Source organism: Pagrus pagrus (genome assembly GCF_965226575.1).
Source record: "Pagrus pagrus genome assembly, chromosome: 18".
Lineage (NCBI taxonomy): Eukaryota > Metazoa > Chordata > Actinopteri > Spariformes > Sparidae > Pagrus > Pagrus pagrus.
The window spans coordinates 26,250,083-26,272,838 of NC_140202.1; the positions used below are offsets into that span (position 1 = coordinate 26,250,083).

At 43.8% G+C, this 22,756-nt stretch overlaps 1 protein-coding gene across 1 annotated transcript; it reads left to right on the top strand.

Moving 5' to 3' along the window:
- Positions 1–2,445: 2,445 nt before the first annotated feature.
- On the top strand, positions 2,446–18,458 carry exoc3l4 (exocyst complex component 3-like 4). The gene is made up of 13 exons (XM_084381209.1): positions 2,446–2,686; positions 4,787–4,912; positions 5,002–5,238; positions 5,833–6,451; positions 7,270–7,387; positions 7,872–8,000; positions 8,300–8,400; positions 9,686–9,784; positions 11,539–11,662; positions 12,669–12,791; positions 13,435–13,587; positions 14,975–15,096; positions 17,346–18,458. The coding sequence occupies exons 1-13, from the start codon at positions 2,476–2,478 to the stop codon at positions 17,563–17,565; spliced, it is 2,382 nt and encodes a 793-aa protein (XP_084237335.1). The 5' UTR covers positions 2,446–2,475; the 3' UTR covers positions 17,566–18,458.
- Positions 18,459–22,756: the final 4,298 nt, after the last annotated feature.

Genomic DNA, 22,756 nt, shown 5'->3' on the forward strand with positions numbered 1-22,756 from the left:
AGCTGCACGGCTAACTGTGCTAACTGGCTAACAGCAGCTCCAGTTAGCAGCAAGGCGAGGCAAGTTTATTTGTATAGCACGATTCAGACGCAAGGCAACTCAAAGTGCTTTACAGGGGCATAAAATGACTTTAAAAGACATTAAAAACAAGTTAAAAAATAAGAAAATAGGTTTAAAAGACTTGATTTAAAACAGGTGAGAGCTGGAGTGAATAACTGAATGCTGCCTCTCAACAGCTAAAAGGTAAAACTTTTTAATATTTCACACAAACTTCAACAAATATAAGATAAAAATCACATTGTCTAGTTTTTTAGCCAAATAAGTAAGTTCACCTTGAACCAGGACTTTACGGGGGGGACTTAAACGCACCACGGTCGCCACATTCTTCCACAGGTAAGGAGTAATAATCTACCTGTGCACTGATCAGGTAACCTCAGGCTGTGTAGTGAAGCCAGGCTGCACAGACCAGGTGACCTCTGCTGACAACCCGCCTCCAGTTTATAAACGTGTGTAATCATTAACTCTCATGGTGCGTTCACAGGACGCAGCAGCACCTGGCTCTCCTGCTGCTCACCTGCCTTCCCGACATACCCGGGGATTTGTTTGTCACTCCTCCTTGTGTACATTCCCAAAACCAGTTTAAACATAAAGGTAGAGAAAGTGAAAGTCAGACTGGGAACATTAAAAGCAGCGGAAGGAGAGCTGCTGGGGCATTTTACACCTGAGCTGCGCAGGTAAGACACGTTTCCGTCCTCTCTCTCAACATAAAGGCTGTAACTCTTTAACTTGTTTCTATGCATCAGTCACATATTAGTCAGCAGAGGAGCTTTATTCACATACATGTCGGTTGTTAAGTGGAAGTAAAGGCGCTCTGTGTGCATTTAAAGGTTATTCTGAGTTTATTTGACCGTCAAACAGTCTTATCAGCACTCCGGAGACGTTTTAATCTGCTGATCCTGAACTGTTTAAAAGGTAAAGGCTTAAAAAACAAGGCTGTGAAACATAAATCCTCATGTTGAAGCCCTTTATTGAGAGTTTATAAAGTGACAGGGTCATGTTTTATTACAGGGGATTATGAGTTTATGATGATATTATGTAATCTCTGCAGGGAATTAGACTTATGTTGCCTGTTGGATGACTTCTGTATAGAAAGGAAAGTGTAACGTAAACACTTTCATTTGTTTGGCTCGTGATGGTTAATTCAGTTTTTGATCTTTACATCAACTCTTGGAGGAATAAAAACAGTTTTTTCTGCAGATTATTATCTTGAAAAGGCAACAAAACACCTACGAGCCTCAAGTTTTATCCTCTATTTTCAAATCTTTTGCAAACACTGAAGAACGCAATGTTTTAATGTTGGTTACAGCTGATTTAACGACCCCCTTTGTACTTAGTTTATATTTAAAGGACAGTTCAACCTCTGCAAAACACCTCTGCACTTCCTTCTACTTCCTGCCTTTCCTTGGTGGGTCACATGTAGTTAACGTGTAGTTGCACTGTGACCCTCTGGTCGAGGATAATCAAAGACAATATTGTTTTATTGGTATTACTGTATTGTGTCACCGTGTGTGCTAGTGTGTTTGTGTGTCAACATCGAGGTCCTGGAGACACATTTTGTATCGAGACGAGTTGTAACAAGTTTGTTGTGTTTCTGTCTGGGGACAGATCGGTCGTGAAGCGTTACAGGTGCGTGGGCCGAGGCGGCACAATGCCAAACGTTAACAAAAACACCTGGCTGTCCGTAACAAAATGACGTCTCTGTGGCAGTTCAACATGCAATCGAACCCTCAGCAGCTCAGGTTTTATAATTTTACTTTACTGCTTTGAAATATATCTAAATAATCCAGACGACTGCCTCCTCGTGAAGTCGGGGGAAGGTGGATCTGCTCTGAGTTTACAAGTAAAACAGTATGAAGTTGTGTCGTCCTTTAAGGTCAGTTTGTTTGTTCAGTTTATTCAGTCATGAAAACAAAGAGAGTTTGTTTGTTTAGTTTGTTAAGACAGAAAGAAATCTGTCATTTTCTTTCCCCAAAGCTACATAATGCACCTTTAAGGCTGCTGTATGTAACCTGAGAGTTAAAACCCAGAGGAACAAAAGGTCTTTATCAGATGGTGGCTGCTTCAGTTTACAGCTCCTGATGGAGGATCAACATTTTAATCAACAGTGTTCACAGAGATTTTAAAGAAGAAAATCAATGTAAAACTATAAAAGCGTCGAGGACTGACAGTTCACTCCTTCAGTACATCGTGTATCCGTTGTGACGATGTGTGTGTCATACGTGTCGACAACAGTCGGCTGTGTTTTGTGTAAACAGAACGGCTCGTCCTGTCCCCGTCGTCTGCGCCACAATGACCAAAAACACACCTGAAGTCCGGTTTACACTCGCTCCTCAGCAGAGCGCAGACACACATCTCCTCCGCCGGCTTTAACCTTTTATTTTCCTGTTATTTCCTCACAGTTGGACGTCGCACACGATGGATAAACCCACTGAAAACCCAGAAGAGGACACTGTGTCCCTCAAGAGCAACGGGAAGACGCCCACCAACAGAGACGCGAAGGAGACGCTGGGCATAATGAAGACGTTCAGAAACAGCATCCGGCGGGCGGCCGAGAAGAGCCCGCTGAAGGGGTCAAAGGTCACAGCTAAAGGAGACGAGTCGGGGTTGAAACCGCCTCCGTCGCCAAGTGAGTACCGTCATGGTGAAATGGGATTAACAGGAAGTAACATGGCTCCTCAAGGTTAAAGGACGAGGAAGGCGAGAAGCAAAATGTCGCCACAAACTCCACAGAACGAGGAAGTATCAGTTTATTTATCAGTATGTTCAGAAATGATTCATTTGGATTCAACTTACTGTTTTAGTGAGCTGACTTTCCCTCATCCTTCAATTCCCCTTCGCATACGTTTCCCAGAATCCCCTTCACCGCCCACCGTGTGCGAGCTTGTTCCACTCGTGCGTGGGCGTTTCCGTGTGCGTAGGCGTAAAAAAGAGCAGCAGTGTGGGAATATACAGTTCAGAAAGAGCAAGAACGGCAGTTTTTCCAGTTGAGGAAACATCATTAAAATACGACTGGAAACAAAAAAACCTGTTGTGTTCGCAGGAAATGTGTCTCTGTGTCTACAAGAGATTTAACTTAGATGTTTATTAAACATCAGGACAAAACGGTAATTATGTTTGAACCTGACGGACTCATGAACGTGATCTGCAGTTAAAGACGGTAAACAGTGAGGAGATTAAATCATTCAAGGGACTTCTGACGTTAGTTTTATTAGCAATATTTTTAGGGACAAATTTCCTTCGCAGTTGCAATCGTTAGCTGCAGTGTGACTGAGATCCAAGTGAAAGAGACGTTAATAAAAGCAAAAATTTACCAAAAAGTCCAAGCAAACCAGTGAGCGAGTCAGCTCACCGGACTCTTCCGGGGTTTTTCCCCTTGGAAATCATGTAAACAATCACCGCAGTCATTGAGTTTGTCCTTCGCTGTGTGTTGTAGCAACGCTTGTTGTGGCTTGTTGTTGCTGAAACTTAATAAACCTCACATAAGCTTTCATAAAAACCCTTCTCATTTACCACCTTTAGCTCGTTTAGTACATTTCTTGTTTTGGTTTGAGGACGTGTGAGAGTTTGTGTTATCGCTCGACATACATCCCTGTGCCGGGTTTGAAAGGAGTCTTTGTCTCCACAACACGACCGTAACTTAACTTGTATCCAGCCTCGAAAGCTTTGCATGGCTGAGAGTAAAAATACGGCTGGTTCAGATAATCAGCTCGTCATCTGCAGCCTGATAACGACCTCGTTCATGTGAACCAGGCGTGTTGGAGCGGGGAAACACCTAAAACATGCAGGGCAGGGTTTGAAAAACAAATGTGTTGAGCAACAACTTCTTTTCATTTTGTCACAAACAACAACTCACGTCGACTCTGAGGGGACACACTATATTTCTGCCCTTTTAAATCACAGTGTTGCGATGGTACAGGACTCGGCAGTCAAACATCGCTGCTGACGATACCTCCCATCCTTTAAATGAATGAGCTCGAGTCAGGAGGCCGAAACCATGACCTCTTCCTCCGCTTCGTTAGTTTTCACTTTTGATTTTCAATCGTGGCTGTTATTACATCTGCAGAGGAGGTTTCTGGTTGTGTCTGTTTGTCTTGTTTGTCAGCAGGATTTGGGAAAACAATCACCGGCCAGGTGACTCAAAACAATCCGCTGTTTCACAGAATAGATAATCATGTGAAGAAGTTGTTTCGTTTACTTGATCGTCACGTTTTCCTCCTCGGATTTATCTTTCGATGCAGAATCAGGCTTCATTTAGAGCCACATTGTCTTGTTTTAATAGCTGTTAACAAAAGTTTAAGAGTGCAGAGACATCATCTAAATTTAGGCTGATTGCACCATCGTCAAGTGAAACTGATCCTGTAGAGCGAGTTAAAAAAACATTTAGGTTTCTGTAGTGTTTGTGGTTAAGTTCGTCCATTCAGAGAAACTCATGTTGTTTCTTTTGAAACGAGACAAACGGCTTTTCCACAACCTCGACTCTTGACTTTCACTTTTGTATCCTGGAGCTGAGCCTGTTCTCATCACCACTTAATCTTTGCATTCCTCCGTTGATTTCATTTGTAGGTCACCGCGAGGGCGAAACACTGCCAAGTCATGCACTCACACGAATGCAGATATGCACCTTGAGAAACTGAAAGCGTATTCAGATTGATTTCTTTCCTCACTGACAAAGAGATGCGATTGTGAAACGCTCTTATCAGACGTCTACTTTCTGCCTCCCTGTCAGGTCTGAGCTCCGGCTCTCCTGCGTCCTCTCCTCTGAAGAACATCGGGGGCATTTTCCAGAAGAAGGAGGAGGACGAGGCCGACGGCTCGTCACAGAAAAGCAAAGGTCTGCCACGTTCGAAGACAGGTAAAGCGTTCATTTAATTATCCACGTGACTCGAGCTAAAGAGGGAAAACATACGACCAGTATCTGTTCACTGTGCTTTCCCTCCTCAGATCCCAACATGACCAGGTTCGGTGACTCTCTCTTACAAAGAGGGTCCATTCGACGAAGCCTGAAATTAGGCAAGAAGAACAAGGATAAAAACTGCAATAAGGAGCTCGTCACCGTCTCTGAAGGCTCGGTGGAGGAGAAGGAGGTGGATAAAGTGGAGGAGGAGGTGGTGGTGGAGGTGGAGGAGGAGATGGAGGAGGCGTACACACTGCCAGAAATACCACACACACCACTGTCAGGTACAGTCGCTCTCTCACATCATTATTTTACTTATTTATCCAAGAAAGGTTTCGCTTAAAGGCCGCCAATTACCTCCCCTCTCTCCCCTGTTTAGTCTTCAAATGACTGAAGTTTTTTGCACATTTTTCCAGCTGCTTCTGTCCTTCAGGTTTATTCTGATTTGATTCTCAGTTGCTTTTATTTGCATTAGTTGTCAGATTTGTGTAGAGACGTTCACAGTGCACGTGTCCTCTCCCAGTCGGCTGCCAACCTTGTGAGTGTTTAAAGACGTTCGTACCTGCGAGCTGTAAATGCAACCTTTCTAACGCAATGTTCCCAAACACCTTTCTCTGTCTGTACGTTCAACTTTCTTCCTTATCTCGCTCTGTTTTGGCAACAAAAGCAGCCAAAGAAAGGAGTCTTATTTCTTAGGAAACACACTCACCACAGTCAGCGTCCAAATGCCTGCCTCACAGATGAGTTGTCTCAAGTTTCTCTTTCCATTTCCTGCTTTTCTTTCTCTCTGATTTATTGTCTTTACTGGAATATTTAACCTTTGCAGGTGTATTAAACCATTTTGAAGAGACTCACCATCTCCTCCATTGTCTTCCCAGTGATGCAGATCAACAAGCTGATCGAGATGGAGGTGCTGGAGGAGGCTCACGTGAACCTGCTCGCCCTGCGGCGGGAGTTTCAGCAGGAGCAGGAACGGTGCGGCGACGACTCGCCGATGGAGCTCGCCAAGAAGGAGAAGGACCTCCACCTCCTCTACGGAGACCTGAGGAACAAAATCAACACCATAGTGCGCGACTCCAACTCTCTTCCCTCCAGGAACAAGGCGCTCTTGGTTCCGGTTGTCAGGATCATCCAAGAGGAGGAGAGGAGAGCCGAGGAACCGGGCGGGCTTTCGGGCAGCTGGATGGAGTCCTGGAAGGAGGCGGTGGGCGAGGGGGTGAAGGTGAAGGTGGAGAGCGTCCACCTGGACAAGAGGGAGCAGAACGCCTCCTGGTTGGCGGTTCACCTGGGTCTGCTGGGTAAGGCCATCGTGGAGGACTTGGAGAAGGTGAAGAAGGAGCTGCGGTGGTCGTACCCGCCCAGCTTCAAAGTGTTCAGCACCTACGTGAAGAGCTACCACCGAGTCGTCGGGCAGCACCTGAAGAAGCTGGAGCAGCAGGTGACGGAGCTGAAGGACCTGTTCGCTCTGCTGGACTGGATCATCAACCGCTACAAGAGGTCGGTGAACAGACGATGGTTAATGTGTGTGGAGCTCACGTCATATTAATATAATTCAAAGACTATTAAAGTTAAAGGTAGAATCAGTAGGATTTGTCCCAGCTGTTCCTGAACGCACCACAAAGATGGTTGATGGTTGAGTCTCATTCCCAGGACGTCAAACAGCCACATGTTGGGTTGGTAAAGCGTCCCGAGCACCAGCAAAGTACAGATACCTGAAGAATCTACATAAGTACAGCAACTAAGTATTTATATTTGTTTTAAACTTATAGGAAAAACCCAAAACACATCTCGACACCACGACAGCCTCCGAGTGAGCGTGAGAGAGGGAAACAGTCAAGAAACGAGGCAGCATGCTGACATTATTTGTCGAATCAGGCCAAACCAAACATCAAAAAACTGCTCCAGACAACATTTGGGAGACCAAAAATAAACAGCTGATCTGCTAAAAAAAAAAAAGAAACGAGGCACGACTCTCTCTGGAGGCCGAAACGGAAAAATTCAAATCAGGTCGTGTTCATATTTCTGACGGATTATTTAAAGTAGCATCCTAAAAAAAGACGTCTGCATTCAGTATATCACACATTCGTGTTGCAGAAGCTCATTTTTCATAGGAATAAGTACAAATCCTGAATATAAACCTATAAACTGCAGCATTTTGGGGGAACAGTGTGCTGCATTTACTTCAGTTTTGGTGAAAACCTGATTTCTTCTTCCTCCCGACGTGAAGCAACACGTCCTCTGCAGCGTTCTTTAGTGCCACCCGACCGCAGTAACCGTGACATGTTGTTAAAACGTATCCTGTTTCACCTCGACAGCGAGAGGATCATGGGAAGTCCCTCCCTGCAGCCGGACATGGAGGGTGAGAGCACCGATCTGCAGCTGGAGGACGACCTCCCGAGGCAGCTCAAAGACAAGTACTTCTGCAGAGTGAAGGTCAGGAGCTCATTTGTCATTTAATATGTGACAATTTTGCACTGAAATGTCATCATTCATTTGGTCGCCTGTTGCTAAAACATCAGATCAGAGTGAGGAAGGAGGTCTGCAAACAAGTGAGAGCGCCAGAAATTACATAATGTGTTTGAAGTAAACAGGCCCTTTTACTCTTTGTCCCTCTAGTCCTTCATGTTGGGAAACAAAATGTTTATTTTCTGTGCAAGAATACAAAGAAATCCTGCACATCGTCGCTGATTTATACACGTTTTTGGTTCCTCGAGATGAAACCCAATGAAGGGTTAGGATGTTTGGAGGGTTTCATGGGACAAGAACGTTGTTGAAGTTGTTTCTACAAGATAGAAAACAAAAGGAGAATAAAAAAAGGACTGTGGTCTAGAAAACCACACGTAACCGAACGAAAGCCTCTGATTTGGAGACACTACGCCAAAAAGTGTTTTTTTACAAACCCTGTGTGTTGCTGCAGGAGGACATGAGCGCTTCACTGGACAGAGTGACTGAACTCCAAAACAAGGAAGTCTGGACGGAGAGACAGACTCCTGAGAGGGACGACGAGGACCTCCCCAAGTCGCACATTGACATGGACATCTGGACGGTACGACAGCTTAAAATTATACTTTAAAACATAAAATATACAACTATCATTCTCAATAACTATGATATCTGTTGTGCGTTTGTTTGTTTTTCTTTTACTCCTGTCTCTTGGAAACACAACACAATAAAAGCCTAAACATGGTGGACCTGTGGACGTTTTAATCAGATGCAGACAGAAGTTAACGACAACAGTCTCATCCACTTGTTGTAATGTAGTGATGTGACCATGCAGGGGCAGCAGACGGCTTCATATTCGCCTCGGCGTCGACTGATCATCACTGTTGTATCGTCTCTCTGCAGAACATTAAGGGGACTGTTGTGAATTCCCGGCGGATCGATGCCGAGCTGGAACAGAAAGTGATCTCGTCCTGCCTCCAGGAGCTGAAACAGTTTCCAAGGAGGTTTGTAAACACGGAGACGTGTTGAGACTTCTTCACATACTGACATAAATATTTAGCTGGCAAGGTCATCACACATCATTTCCCTTCATGGGAAACACTTCAACTCATCTTTAGAGCCTCAAAATGAAACTCTGTACTCACTGATTACTTATTGTACTCCACTAGATGCATTTGCTGGCTTTAGTTACTAGTTACTTTGCAGATTACATGCTGCATCAGAGCCGAAGTCTGTTTATTTTATCTGCAATCAAATTAAAAAGAAAAAATCCTGAATATCTACATACATTAAATATATGTATACTTTTACTTGTACTTCTGATACTTCAGTACGTTTAATATCAGATACTTGTTGGTACTTTCTGTATGGAGGACGTTTACTTTCATAAAAGTATATTTTAAAACGACATCTTTACTTTTACTCGAGTACGACTACCGGATACTTTTTAAAAAACACAATTATCACATAAACTCTGCAGCTCTGCGGTGATTTTTAGCCTGTTTTAACTCATTATTTTAGTTTTACATCTCATTCATTAGACTTTTTAGGAACCAGTTCTTCTGTTTTATCATCTGACGGTTCACTTGATCGGTTGCGGGCAGCATTGTGCCAAGTCTCACACTTTGGGGAAGAGAGTACCACTCGTATTGTGTTTGATAAATAAAGGAGTAAAAAAAAGGAAGGCAGACGTCTGAGGGGGAGCCCACACACAGAAAACAAACCAAAAACGGGATCCTGCCCCCTCCGGTTGAGTAATCTGAGAATATTTCTCTGCCTGCTTTATGACCAATCCTGTTTTTAACCAAACCACGTAACCCCGACGTGGAAACAGTTTCACATTCAGCCTCTGAAGACCGTGTGGTCCACCCCCCTCCTGAGGTTTTCTTCATCCTCACAGATGAAAAAGAGATAAGATTCATCGTAATCTTTTTCTCTGGAGACATTTTATCTCTGCAGGAAAACAGAAACAACACATGAAACTGTGTGCACCACATTATCAGACACTCTAATCTGATATATTAAGAGTTATCTATGTGTTTGTCTTGTTATTTCTGACTGTGTCTTCCTCTTTAAATGTTGTTTTTTTGTTTTTTATCTGCACATTTTTATCTGTTCTTATTCCTGTGTCCACCCCCTGAACTGAAGGGTCATTCTCTGGAAAGAGATTAACTTCACGTCATATTTATGGGTCTGGACTGCAAATGTCTAGTAAACAGGAAGTCTGTGGAGTTTGATGCCCTCTTGCTCGTCTGACAGGCTGAATCCTCTCTCCTCTCTCCTCTGTAGGTTCGAGACCGAGTTCAGACGCCACTGCAGCGCTCTCAGACCGCAGCCTGTGTGGACCGAGTATCAGATAACCTACATTAACAGCTTCACTGCTTTACAGTAAGTCACGTGACTTCCTGAAGTTACCCACAATGCACCGTGACAAACTAACTCGCTCTGCCAGAACCACAAGTGGGGCAGCCTGGCAGCCCGCCCGCCCGCCCGCTGCCTCCAGGGAACAAAAAGAAATCTGTCGACACGTTTAGTCGGAGACGATCTGCTGGGCTGTGAATGTCGCTTGTTGCAGAAATAAGAGAACGACTGTTTTAAAATCTGTAAGGCAGCTTAGGTCGGTTGATTTATCTCCAAAATAAAAGCTCAGTTTATTAAAAAAACACACATTTCTGGAGCTTCTCAGCAAGACAGTGAACGCAGCATTCTCCTAAACATCCCCAGATTGATTTGAAAGGACATTATTCATACCCTGAGCTGATATCTTCGCCGTGACGCTGAGCTGAAAGTCCCCAGCTTACCCCTGTTATCTGGGAGGAGGCTGCAAAACATTCAAGCGACCCCACTGCACTGACCCCGCCGCCAGGATTCAGGAGCCATATTTTGGTTTATTGCCTCCTTGTTTCTGTGTCTTTATCATCAAACTTAGATGCAGAAACAAGATAAAAAGTCATATTCAGGAGGATGTTATTGGAGTTGGAGCGGGTGACTAATCACTGAGCTATTTTAGATCCTACTGGGAGATTCCCAGCACTCGTGCCAACACAGTTTAAATGACTGCATTCCTTTATCCTGGAGTTGTTTGGACGGCTGTTCCCTTTAATGTGCACAGCAGACGTTAATAACACGCTCACTTAAAATCAGGTCATGCCACTCAGAGCCGCGCCAGCCGTGGAGCGAGCGCCACCTCACGTGATTTCAGAGAAGCAGAGCTGCGAGAGAGAGAAACGCTGCAGCGTTACGAGTCGAGTGGAAAGAGAAAGAACGGAGCTGAGCTCCTGAATCCTTCCAGCTGCTTCTGTCAGTCACAACAAAACAGATGTGTGTTGGCGCGAGACGTTCGTACGTGTCCTGACGGTGTGTGTTTATGGGAATTCAGTGTCTGCTTTCTGTATTTGTGGCTCAGAGGTTTTAAAAGCACAGGTCGATACCGCCAAACACCAGCTTCCCTGAACGTTTGACCTCTGACACCACATCTCTGCCTCCTCTGGATCTGAGTCCTGCAGTCGAGGACGTTTAATAAAAGAAGGTGTTGAAGGCGCTGTGCAGGACCGAGTACTGATTCAACTTCTTCCTTCCGGTAGACATTTCTACTGGCCACTTCTGTGCAAAAGCAAGGTAGAATCAGTAGGATTTGTCCCAGCTGTTCCTGAATGCACCACAAAGATAGTCGATTGACGTCAAATAGCCACATTTTGGTAAAGCAACAAAGTGGGAAAATAAGAAAAATCTCTGCAGATACGAGACACACACTCATCTCGCTGCGCCTGAAGTCAGTCTTGCGATGTTGGGAAGTGCGATGACGCCAAATAAAAATAATCCATAATTCCCCTCAAATGCATCAAACTAAAGTAACGAGCCTGTTTTGAAAATGTGAGGAGGAGAAAGTTCAGGAGGGAAATTAAATATTCAAGTACCGATACCTGGAATATAAACTTAACCACAGCACTTCTCTATTTTTCTGCTTGCTCATGATTTAACTCGTGTTTCAAACATGTGACTTGGTGCCCAAAGTAGACGCTGCTTTCTGTTTTCAGAGCCACAAACCTTTCACAGAAACCACTGGTCTGATACTGTCCTGTCCTTTTCAGTCCTGAAAAGTAACGCATAACCTTTCATTCCTGGTGTTTCTCGTCCTGCAGGGGGCACATGGAGGGATACCGGGACGCCTGCCCGGACGAGGTGGAAGCGTTCAGAAAGGAGGCGAAGTGGCTGATTGTCCGGCTCAGCCAGGACCTGGAGGACCAGTTCAAAGAGGACGTGAAGGTACAAGGACAAGTGGGGTGACTTTGGGTGAAAGCTCGGTTCTAGTTTCCATTGATTCGTTTCCTCACTTGTGGTTTCTAAAAGAGGAATCGTAAAAAAGGGACGCTCCCTTTCCTGAAACTGTTGAGGAACAATACAGAGATGCTTTCAAGTAAGGAACTAGAGATGGATGTGAGACAGCCGGACTGATAACCTCACATGATGTCCCATCTAACCGACAAAAACACAATCACACATGACCATAAAAGTGATTGATGGGCCTGTTTCCTGATCTGCCACCACTTTGGTTAATGTTTGGTTACGTTAAAGCACAAAAACCAGTCGGTTACGGAGAGGACAACAGGACACGACAGGCTCCGACCTCGTCCTCGAGAGGTTTTCTGAGTGCTTTTATCTTCATCATCGCACCACTTCCGCCTGCAATCCTGAGCAAACAACAGCCGGCATTAATTGTTTTGCTTGTAAAGAAAATATAAACACACTGAAGGTCATTTTCAAGTGTTTGAAGAAACAGACACGAAACGAACTCAAGTAGCTCCGCCGGCCTTAAATAACAATCAGCGTCACCGGTTTGACAAACGGTGATAAAGTTATAATTTACTATACGGCCGCAACTAACTCTTCTGTTCATTATTAATGAATATGACGATTATGAGATCGTCGATTTTACAGAAAACAGAAAATTTGTGCAGTTAAGAAGCTGAAATGTGTCAATTTGGGCACTTTTGAGAGAAAAATTGCAAAATAATTGTAATATTTTGTTAATCGTTTCTGTTGCCATTACCTTTAACCTGCCAGTAGCTTCATTTTACATTTTGTAGCATAGGTCAAAGGTCAAGTCTGACCCGTGGATCGGGTTGTTGCAGCACATCCCACAAACGCTTGACCGGACTGGGATTTGAGGCCGCGTCGAGCTCTTTGTCACGTTCTGTCAACATTGTCGTCCCTCAAACCGAGCCTCGTATATCAAGTGTTTTAAAATGTGTTTTTCCGTGCTGTCTTCCAGCCGTACCTGAGGAGGATGATGACGAGGAAGTGGCTCAGCAGCGACGACGACTTTAAGCAGCTTCTCCGTCAGACGGAGCTGCTCTCTCAGCACTGCTCACTCATGAGGCCTCCACAAGTCCAGGTGAGGAGGAGGAGGAGGAGGAGGAGGAGGAGGAGACGGGTTTATCGGGGCATTCCAGCCACTTTGTTGAACTTACCAGCCAAATCTCACTTTCTGGAAACACCCAGCCTCGTTATGATGATTGGTGACATGCCAGCCGAAGATTTACTGGCATTTATCTGACCCTGATTAGACAAAACCCGCAAACATGTCACTGAGACCTTCAACAAACTGCTTGAACGGGATTTATTTTTGTATTTTTAGGGTTAGAGTTGATTTACTTGGACTAAACATGAAGAAAATCAGCTATGAATTACTTTTATTCTAACGTTTTGAAAGTCAGGAGAGGAAATCCTTCTTGACTTTGCCTGTCGACCCTCTTGGAAGTTCCAGTGAATCAATTAGGGGCACCATTGTCTTCGGGCCGGATGCTGCTGCCACTGCAGGAGAAATTTAAGCGAGAGTAATAAACCCTGGTGCCAGACATGAATAGGTGGAAGTGGAGGTGTTAGCTCAGATGATCTGGTCATGTGACGGACAAGTGAAGAAAAGCACACGCTTACGTTTCCCTTTTTTTTTTTCTGGCCATCCTGTTATCGTGCGACATCACTCCCTCTGTGTGTGTGTGTGTGTGTGTGTGTTTGTGTGTGTTTCCCGGCAACAGGAGTTTGCGAGCCGGCTGCACCACCACTTGGCGAAGGAATACGTCGGCCAGCTGATGAAGAGCAACTACTCGTGCAAGAACCGGAAACACGAGAAGGCGGCGGGAAAGATCCGCGAGCAGTGGGGCGAACTGAGGGATCTGTTTGTGGAGATGGTAAAAAAAAAAAACTGTTTAACTTCCCCCGACAACGACACAACAAAAACAAAAGCTTTTGTTTGGCTCGTGGTGAAATATCGGAAAAAAGCTGTCATTTTATGATATTTCACAATATATGAGCACGAGTGTTGATGCAGGAAACTTCAAACCACAGATGTACAGAGGTTCAATGGAAGCAGCGGAAAATAACCAAGTATATTTATGAAATGAATGAAAAAAGTCTCGATTTATTCATTTTAAGATGCTTTTTATCGTTTTTTTTGCAGATAAAACTCTTCTCACTACGTTTATTTGGCAGAAATAGTTACAGAACTGTTGAAAAAAATAAACGTGATAAATCTTTTTTGCTTCTAACCTTCTCTTATTGTTTAATTTGAGGACGTAAATATTTAGAAAGATTTGAAAGTCTAGAAAAATTCCCACAAATCACGTTAATCATCTCATGAACCGGTGACCCTGTGTAGGGGTCTGACGCCTGAGTGTGGAGGTAAAACTCTCTCACGCTGGACACCAACGTGACGAACGTCCACATGACTCTGCAGTCACGGGTGGTGACAACCACTCGGGTGGACACACTAATTTCCAGAAAAATGCTATGACGCATGTTAAAGTTAAGGTTTTCCTTCCCTCCAAGTTAAGTCGGCATTCAGTTTGAGACGTTACACACCAGAAAAAACCTATATAACCTGCATATATACGCTAATTTTCATGTAAAAATGATGCAGCTGTACACAAAGCAGCTCCACCTCGAGCAGCTGATATTGATGCATCAGTATTTACAATCTAATGGATCTAAAACGGGGAAAAACTCAATCTAACAGGTTGAATTTAGCAAATAAAGCTGAAAGTGTTGAATAAAAGCACATTAATGAACTTCTTTGGAGTATCTGAGGATCTGAGTTCCTTCTTCCACCACTGTTTAAAGGGATATTTCGAATATTTAGCTTTGCTCTTTCTCGGGAGAAGTTTGAGGGAGTTACAACAGACGGAGAAAGAAAAAGCAGTCAGCTGGATCGAGCTCGGAAAACGCTGCGTCTCACTTTTCTGATGATGCAACTCAAGAAGATTGTGACTCATTAACTGAAATGTAGGAGTACAGTGGTGGAGTTCCCTTTCAGTGGGAGTGTTGGTACGTTTTATTTCATTATCATGTATGAAAGTATAAATATTACAAATGTGTGTTTTGATTTTGCTCTCCCACACACCTTCCTCATTTTCGTCACCTTCGAGTCAGAGAATGACGTCGTGGTCGCGGGAAAAAGGCGTCATGTTGTCGATTAATATGTATACATGGCCTGAAAATAAATGTAAGGATTAGTTTTGGGTCGGTGAAGATCTCAACACGTACACTTCGTTATGTTTTTGGTTGTTTTTTCTGACGCAGAATTCGACCAACGAGTGGCTCCACCCTGTCGGAGACGACCTGAGCGACATCATCACGCAGACGAACAAGACGAAGATAAAGGAGCACCTGCAGCCGATCGTGGAGCATTACCCCGACTTCAGGTGAAAGAAGTAGTAGTTTGGCAGCCATCTTAAGTCACTTGTTGCAGTTTAACAGCGTTTTACTTCAAAATATTAGAGTTTTTGGGACAGATAAAAGCTTTTCCTCTGCATCTATGCATGGTATGATGTTTTATGGACTCAGTATTTTACTGAAATGGACGTTTGGGAGTAAAAAAGACAACTTTTGTTTGATTTACTGCGACACAGACACTTCATCGGTGGCAAAACTTCATGACTATACACTTCAGAAGTTGATCCAGTTATATTCCAGCCAATTTCGGTGGAAAATTAGTCATTTTTGTGTAATCCTGCTGGCAAACGAGCGATGGATCGTTGTGATTGTGACGGCTTCAGTGGAAGTTGAAAGCAAAATGGAAAATACCTGAATGGCGCTCTCTATTGAGTCGAGGTTGTTTTGATCCAGCGGTGCAGCTCGGAGCCAGGAAAGGTTACGGGTGCTGATGAGGGGGAATATTTTCCTCCAGTTCAGGTCAGTTTCTCATAAATCAGGCAGCTTCGTGAAAGTGAAACAAACACAGAGGTTAGCTGTGATGACAAAACCAGTCGAAGTCGACCACGAAGAGCCCAGAGTGAAGACATTGAACCAACATCCTGATTTTAATATCTTTTTAAAATGCTTAGAAAGTGTAAAAGTTTCCCTTTTGTAATTGTGGAAGTGTTAGATGTTTAGACGCGGATGAAGGAGAGGGAAGTCAGCAGATTAAAGATGTGCAGAAATCCCCAATTTTGGATCAAAAAACACACTTCTGGACCTCATCTGAACAATGAGGAAGTGACGATGAAATAACGGCAATGAAAACATGTTTCAATCAGAGATTGACCCCCAAAAACAGAGAAGTGAGCGTTTGTGTTGGCACCGTCGTGTTTTCAGTAAAGCCACAAACTCCTGAAAAGTGTAAAAAGAAACTGGACCTGTGAGGTGAAAATAACAATAAGTTTGTTTCCATCCATCTGCAGAAGTCATGTGTGTGTCTGAGGTGGAAAAGTTGAAGATACAATAAAAACAAAATGTGATGGAGATGTTTTCCACCGTGTGACTGGAGCCCATTAATCACATCATCTCGTTGTGTCTTCTTCTTCTGATGTGATCTATAAGCACCTGACTGGAGGATTACTAACACTGACTGTGTTGATGGAGGAGGAGTGTCTCTGAGGCTCAGGAGGTCACCAGGACCAGAAGAGCTCGTCTCCAGACATGAGACCCTGAGAAACATCCAGAACAAACCAAGACTATACTTTCAGGGATCATTTCTTTAGTTGCTGACTTGAGGAATGTGTTTCTACAGAGTTTGGTCTCGCTGCCCACGATGAAGAGTTCAGATGTTTCCTTCAGAGCAGGAAACTGGTGGGAAGACTTTGTTTCTTCTGCACTGTTGAGGATTGTTCAGAGTTTCTGGATGAAGCTCTGATGGAGGAAACATGGTCTGAGTGGAGCCTTTTATACTGTTTAATATGAAAACTATTTAAAGTTTCTGCTGCTACAGAAGCTCTGAACTTGTCAGGTTCAACAGGAAACTCACAAAAACAGCTAATAGTCAATAACTGAACCATCATTTGTGATTAAAAGTGGAGTTAATGAGCAGAAAGGTTCTTACAGTCGTTACAAACACCTGTGTAGGTGTGCAGGACCTGTAAAGACCCGCCCACACAGGTGTTTTCACTCAGTGTTGTCTGATCAGACCTCCTCTCAGGACGTCGCCTCCTTTCTTCTGCTGGTTTAGTTGCAGGATTTTAGAGATGGAGATTAACTCCAACACAAACAGACGTCTGTTCCTGTTGTTATATGTGTTAAAGACTTTAAAGATGAGTTTTTTTCTTCTTTAAACAAGATCAGCAGTCCACTCAGACCATGTTTCCTCCATCAGAGCTTCATCCAGAAACTCTGAACAATCTTCAACAGTGCAGAAGAAACAAAGTCTTCCCACCAGTTTCCTGCTCTGAAGGAAACATCTGAACTCTTCATCGTGGGCAGCGAGACCAAACTCTGTAGAAACACATTCCTCAAGTCAGCAACTAAAGAAATGATCCCTGAAAGTATAGTCTTGGTTTGTTCTGGATGTTTCTCAGGGTCTCATGTCTGGAGACACGCTCCTCTGGTCCTGGTGACCTCCTGAGCCTCAGAGACACTCCTCCTACAATCAGTAACCTACTTTTGTCGGTACTTGTTCTTGCAAATTGGACGTCGCAGTGACTCAATATGTTTCCTTTTCCTTGTTCTCCACCTGCAGCAAGAAACACCTGGTTGCCGTCCTGTATTTCCGAGGCCTGCTGAGAGGCCGAGAACACCAGCTGATCCTCCAGAGACTCTCGGAGCTGAAGAAGAAGCTGGGCGGCGACGGCGTCGACAGGAGCCGAGTTTTATTCGGCGACATGCAGGTCACCGTCAACACGGACTGCCTGTCCAACCTGCCGTTCTCCTGCTTCAGCTTCCTGCTGCCCGACAGCTAGAGCGACGTGGGCGGACGTGAAGTTTAACAGTTACAGCTTTTCTGAGGTCCTCGCTCTCGAACACAAACCAAACCAACTGCACCTTGTTGTACAGAATCAAGCCGACTTGTCATTTTGCCTTCAGGATATTATTTATGAATTAAAACGAAGGACAAAAAACATGTAAAATCACATTATTCTTTAAGTTTCTTTCCTCTAAAAGCAAGTATTTGTGCAACATGTTGGTTAATATCTCCTCTGACAACATCTGTAATCATAACGGTGCGTTCAGACCAAACGCGATGGACGCGATGCCATCGCCCGTAACGCGAGCATCGCGTCGCTTGACACATTTGTCACATTTTTCACCATCGCTTCATCGCTTCATCGCGCAATGACGCAATCCACCTCCCGCTTTTTCCTTCACTTCCCGCTGTTTTATTTCTTTCTCTCGTCAACCATGGCTGAGGTAACCACGATTGCTGCGCTTTATCTTTTGTGGACGTCTGATTTGGATCTTTTTCCAGGCCACCTCCTTTTTAGTCCGGTCCCGGTAAAATTTGGAATGGGTGTCGAAGAGCTCCGAGTACCCGCAGACGGCAATGATTATCTTTTCCTCCATTTTTGAAATGTGCGCCTGACGTCACTCACGGTTTGGATATCAACGCTGATTGGATGTCGCGGCAAAGCGTCACGCGATGTCGCTTGAAAAGTTCAAATTTTTCAACTTCAAGCGATAGACGCGATGAAGCGATGAAGCGATGAAGCGATGGACGCGTCATCGCGTCGCTCGTATCGCCCGAATCGCGTCGCCCGACTCGCCATCGCGTGTCATCGCGTCATTTACATTGACTTTGTATTGAAAGTTGTGGCGTTCATCGCGTCCATCGCGTTTGGTCTGAACGCACCGTTAGACAACTTTAATTGAACGTGACGCATGTTGTGTGATACATGTTAGACTGTTCACGGCATTTCTGGGAAAGAAAACGTAACAAACTCAAAGTTCGGAGGGGATAAAGAGATTGAGAAACCTTCTGTGAGAAACCGTCTGTGAGGATGAGTGTGAAGCTCTCAGCAGATGTGATGAATAAAAGGCCGGTGTCGGTGCCAATGTGTTGCGAGGAGGATTTCTCTGCGAGTGGATTTTGTGATATTTATGTTGGACCTCAGTTTGAGTTCAAACGGTCGGATCGGTTATTAAAACTGTAAGAAACTGAAAGTCTTTGCGTGCCCGGAGTGCGTCATGTGCCGTCGATGGAGGAACTGATAAACAGTGAATGAGGAATTAACCCCGGACAAAAAGACAACTGACTGTTTTTGTGTGAAATATGTTTCTGCTGTCCTTCCTGTTGAACTTTTGATTTCAGACGACCTTCGACATCAACGTACATCATTTCATGCATCCGTTTAATCACTCAATTGTCCTGTTTTTGTAAATAGTTTATATGTTTGTTTGATGTCAGCTGGGAGAAGTTTAGAGTAGAGTTTGTGTTTAATATCTCAGGATGGTTTATCAGGGTTTCGTCTCTATTTGTGAGCGCTGACGTCTGTTTTAGGCACCGAAGTTAAAACAAATTTAAATATGAAATGTTTGTATGTTAAATTTTGAAACTTGTAAATGGGTGATTCAGAAATATGTGGAAATTCAAACCTATTTAATCTTTTTTTAATAAAACATGTGAAACAAATTATTCTCCATAGTTTCCCACAGACTCATCTGCATGTTACAAAACACTGTTGAGCAAGAAGCATTTCAAAACTCTAATGAAAAACAGATTCAGCTCATTTTCTTTTAACAAGACCTTGAAGGCTCCACTCAGATCATGTTTCCTCCATCAGAGCTTCATCCAGAAACTCTGAACAATCCTCAACAGTGCAGAAGAAACAAAGTCTTCCCACCAGTTTCCTGCTCTGAAGGAAACATCTGAACTCTTCATCGTGGGCAGCGAGACCAAACTCTGTAGAAACACATTCCTCAAGTCAGCAACTAAAGAAATGATCCCTGAAAGTATAGTCTTGGTTTGTTCTGGATGTTTCTCAGGGTCTCATGTCTGGAGACGAGCTCTTCCGGTCCTGGTGACCTCCTGTGGCTCAGAGACACTCCTCCTCCATCAACACAGTCAGTGTTAGTAATCCTCCAGTCAGGTGCTTATAGATCACATCAGAAGAAGAAGACACAACGAGATGATGTGATTAATGGGCTCCAGTCACACGGTGGAAAACATCTCCATCACATTTTGTTTTTATTGTATCTTCAACTTTTCCACCTCAGACAAACACATGACTTCTGCAGATGGATGGAAACAAACTTATTGTTATTTTCACCTCACAGGTCCAGTTTCTTTAAATTAATCTTCTTGCATCGACTGAAGTTGTTCACCTGAAGTTCAGACTTAACAGCTTAACTTCCAAATCTACAAACATCAAACTTGTATTGATCTTGAACCTTCATGACAAAAGGACGGCGGAGTGTCTAGTAGGAGAGTCTCTGAGGCTCAGGAGGTCACCAGGACCAGAAGAGCTCGTCTCCAGACATGAGACCCTGAGAAACATCCAGAACAAACCAAGACTATACTTTCAGGGATCATTTCTTTAGTTGCTGACTTGAGGAATGTGTTTCTACAGAGTTTGGTCTCGCTGCCCACGATGAAGAGTTCAGATGTTTCCTTCAGAGCAGGAAACTGGTGGGAAGACTTTGTTTCTTCTGCACTGTTGAAGATTGTTCAGAGTTTCTGGCTGAAGCTCTGATGGAGGAAACATGGTCTGAGTGGACTGCTGATCTTGTTTAAAGGAGAAAAACTCATCTTTAAAGTCTTTTAACACATATAACAACAGGAACAGACGTCTGTTTGTGTTGAAGTTCACCTCCGTCTCTAAAATCCTGCAACTAAACCAGCAGAAGAAAGGAGGAGACGTCCTGAGAGGAGGTCTGATCAGACAACACTGAGTGAAAACACCTGTGTGGGCGGGTCTTTACAGGTCCTGCACACCTACACAGGTGTTTGTAACGACTGTAAGAGCTTTTCTGCTGATTAACTCCACTTTTAATCACAAATGATGGTTCAGTTATTGACTATTAGCTGTTTTTGTGAGCAAAAACTTGACAAGTTCAACATTTCTGCAGCAGCTGAAACTTTAAATATAATGTTTTATATTAAACAGTATAAAAAGCTCCACTCAGACCATGTTTCCTCCATCAGAGCTTCATCCAGAAACTCTGAACAATCCTCAACAGTGCAGAAGAAACAAAGTCTTCCCACCAGTTTCCTGCTCTGAAGGAAACATCTGAACTCTTCATCGTGGGCAGCGAGACCAAACTCTGTAGAAACACATTCCTCAAGTCAGCAACTAAAGAAATGATCCCTGAAAGTATAGTCTTGGTTTGTTCTGGATGTTTCTCAGGGTCTCATGTCTGGAGACGAGCTCTTCCGGTCCTGGTGACCTCCTGTGGCTCAGAGACACTCCTCCTCCATCAACACAGTCAGTGTTAGTAATCCTCCAGTCAGGTGCTTATAGATCACATCAGAAGAAGAAGACACAACGAGATGATGTGATTAATGGGCTCCAGTCACACGGTGGAAAACATCTCCATCACATTTTGTTTTTATTGTATCTTCAACTTTTCCACCTCAGACACACACATGACTTCTGCAGATGGATGGAAACAAACTTATTGTTATTTTCACCTCACAGGTCAAGTTTCTTTAAATTAATCTTCTTGCATCGACTGAAGTTGTTCACCTGAAGTTCAGACTTAACAGCTTAACTTCCAAATCTACAAACATCAAACTTGTATTGATCTTGAACCTTCATGACAAAAGGACGGCGGAGTGTCTAGTAGGAGTGTCTCTGGTCCACAGGAGGTCACCAGGACCAGAAGAGCTCGTCTCCAGACATGAGACCCTGAGAAACATCCAGAACAAACCAAGACTATACTTTCAGGGATCATTTCTTTAGTTGCTGACTTGAGGAGTGTGTTTCTACAGAGTTTGGTCTCGCTGCCCACGATGAAGAGTTCAGATGTTTCCTTCAGAGCAGGAAACTGGTGGGAAGACTTTGTTTCTTCTGCACTGTTGAAGATTGTTCAGAGTTTCTGGATGAAGCTCTGATGGAGGGAACATGGGCTGAGTGGACTGCTGATCTTGTTTAAAGGAGAAAAACTCATCTTTAAAGTCTTTTAACACATATTACAGCAGGAACAGACGTCTGTTTGTGTTGAAGTTCACCTCCGTCTCTAAAATCCTGCAACTAAACCAGCAGAAGAAAGGAGGAGACGTCCTGAGAGGAGGTCTGATCAGACAACACTGAGTGAAAACACCTGTGTGGGCGGGTCTTTACAGGTCCTGCACACCTACACAGGTGTTTGTAACGACTGTAAGAACTTTTCTGCTGATTAACTCCACTTTTAATCACAAATGATGGTTCAGTTAATGACTATTAGCTGTTTTTGTGAGCAAAAACTTGACAAGTTCAACATTTCTGCAGCAGCTGAAACTTTAAATATAATGTTTTATATTAAACAGTATAAAAGGCTCCACTCAGACCATGTCTCCTCCATCAGAGCTTCATCCAGAAACTCTGAACAATCCTCAACAGTGCAGAAGAAACAAAGTCTTCCCACCAGTTTCCTGCTCTGAAGGAAACATCTGAACTCTTCATCGTGGGCAGCGAGACCAAACTCTGTAGAAACACATTCCTCAAGTCAGCAACTAAAGAAATGATCCCTGAAAGTATAGTCTTGGTTTGTTCTGGATGTTTCTCAGGGTCTCATGTCTGGAGATGAGCTCCTCTGGTCCTGGTGACCTCCTGTGGATCAGAGACACTCCTCCTGCAGCCAAAAAAATTTCCCAATGCAAGAAATATTTGTGTTATCCGTGGCTACAAAGCACGAACAATGATTGTTTGACACACACTGTAGATTTTTGAGGTTTTCCCATTTTTACAAAATAAAGAGATAAAATCCTTGAGCATGACTTGTACATGAGACTATTCGAGGCGGATATCGAGAACATTATTCATCGACTCTCTTCCCTTCATTGTGCCAAACAGGAAATTGTCCAATGAGCGAACACACACACACACGGTCATTGTGTATTTACTGTAAATCACTCTGCCGGAGTCCATTATGACACAACTGTACTTCTCAAAATCATAAATTAGACAAATGATTCTTGCAGAAGAAGTCTTGCAGCTTCTTCAGTGTTCACGTCTG